Source organism: Penaeus vannamei, chromosome 26, assembly GCF_042767895.1.
Source record: "Penaeus vannamei isolate JL-2024 chromosome 26, ASM4276789v1, whole genome shotgun sequence".
Taxonomy (NCBI): domain Eukaryota; kingdom Metazoa; phylum Arthropoda; class Malacostraca; order Decapoda; family Penaeidae; genus Penaeus; species Penaeus vannamei.
Genome location: NC_091574.1, coordinates 13,742,680 through 13,744,836, shown reverse-complemented (window position 1 = coordinate 13,744,836; position 2,157 = coordinate 13,742,680). Strand labels below are relative to the sequence as shown.

The 2,157-nt window shown below is 35.5% G+C and overlaps 1 protein-coding gene across 1 annotated transcript; it reads left to right on the top strand.

Moving 5' to 3' along the window:
• Nucleotides 1-206: 206 nt before the first annotated feature.
• Nucleotides 207-998, top strand: LOC113817237 (piggyBac transposable element-derived protein 2-like). Its single transcript, XM_070139777.1, has 2 exons — nucleotides 207-222; nucleotides 352-998. Exons 1-2 carry the CDS (start codon nucleotides 207-209, stop codon nucleotides 996-998), a joined length of 663 nt encoding a protein of 220 aa, XP_069995878.1.
• Nucleotides 999-2,157: the final 1,159 nt, after the last annotated feature.

Sequence of the window (2,157 nt, the reverse complement as noted above, 5' to 3'; positions counted from 1 at the left end):
GTCTACTCCACCATATTCATCTAGTTCAGATAACAGATACTTGATTTCAGAGGACCTGAAAGCAAATTAATTAAAGCATGGCAATAAGTGACATGAAGGAGGAAGTGCAATATCTTCTAAACTTTATTTTGAAATAAAACAATCTGCTAACAAGGTAGCTTTCTCAAATGGACTATACGTAACACTACCATCATATTGTCCTCACAATGACAGATCATCTCTGTGGGAAAAACCACAAAGTCTTTTTTGATAACTACTTCTCATCAGTTCCCCTAATGGAAATATTGCAAGGCCAACACATTCTGGAATGTGGCACTATTTGACCAAACAGAAGAGACTTTCCTCTTCTAGCCAATGACAAATCACTAAAGAGAGGAGACTTTGACTTTAGGTCAACCCCCAGTGGAATAACAGCATACAAATGGACGGACAGCAAAGCAGTGCACTTGATTTCCAATTACCATGGAATTGAGATTAGCACAGTGCGGAGGAAAGAAAAAGATGGAACGAAGGTGGTCGTTACCTGTCCACAAGTCGTTAAAGACTACAATGACTACATGGGAGGCGTCGACAAGCATGACATGCTTCGACAATTGTATGGTGTCAACAGAAAAGGCAAAAAGTGGTGGCACAGAATTTTTTTTGGCTTGTTTGACATGGCTATTGTTAATCCCTATGTCATATACAAAGAAACCAATGCAGAAAGTGCACCACTGTTGAACTTCCGCAGGGAATTAGCGCAAGGCCTCCTCACACTAGGAAAAAGTAACGCCTCCCTGGTAGCTTCTAAGCGGCGCAAGGTTGCTTATTCTGTTCCTGCTTCTTTTAGATTCAACAACACTGGTGTCCATTGGGCTCACTTTACTGAAAAGAAGGGAAGGTGCGAGGTGTGCTCCAAAGAGGGGGTTGAGTCCAGGCCATTCTCTATCTGCAGCCACTGCGGCATTCATCTATGCTGCAATGCCTCCAAGAATTGTTTCAGGGAGTTCCACTCATAAGAGAATATTATGTATATAGTACTTCATAAAATCCGATGATGTAATTGTGTACTATAGTGTTAGCCATATGATTATCAAGGACAGGGAAGGTTGTCAAGCATGAAAGAAAAATGAATATATATATATATATATATATATATATATATATATATATATATATATATATATATATATATATATATATATATATATGGAAGCCGGTATAAGATGAACAGAAGTTATTTTCTTTTCCACGAATACAATATCTCCACATGAATATGATTATTATTTCTACAAATGCATTGAAAGTAGCATCTCTTTTGTCTGTTTTGCTGATATTTACACTGATTTCTTATGTATAATGCATAATTACATGTCATTATATATATATATATATATATATATATATATATATATATATATATATATATATATATATATATATCGATGGGATGAATTTTCTTTTACTGTGCCAGATTAATATGTCTCTTCATGTATATTTTGAGATATACCCAATTATTTTGATTTCGGGCAGTTTGTAATTAGAAATATAGAGAAACAAATTTATAACATTCTTTTTCGTATATTGTCATTGGAATGCTCAGTAATGCCTGACGGAATCCAAAAGTCCCATGGCTATAAAAACTACTATGATACATTTTTTTCTTATTTACCTATGTGTGCTATCAGTAGGTGAGAGTTAACATATTAAAAAATCGCAAAAAAATATTAACTTCTTCATAGGTCAGGGCTAAAAGGGTTAAAGGAGGAATGGAAGACTCAAGACCAAACAGAGATGTTTTTAGTGTTGACCACCTTTAATGCGGCTGTGAGGCTTGTGAAAGAACTTCTTTCAAGTGAGCATTATATTCAAATTTAGCCTCCTTATAAACATTAGTTGCTGTATTTCGCATGGCAATATAATTCTCCCAACAAAGACGAGTACGGTTAGCAGACCAGAGATTGTAGGCAGCATGTTTGTCCCTATAAGCCTGGTGACACCGTTCATTAAACCATGCTTTATCATGTGAACGAGATTTCAGAGTTTTGCTGGGTACAAACTTCGTTATGATGTCCAACAATAACAAATTAAAAGATTTAACAGGACAAGGAGCATTGTAAACATTTCGCCAATGCTATTAAAAGCATGGTAGACACCACTCCAGTTAATTCTAGATTT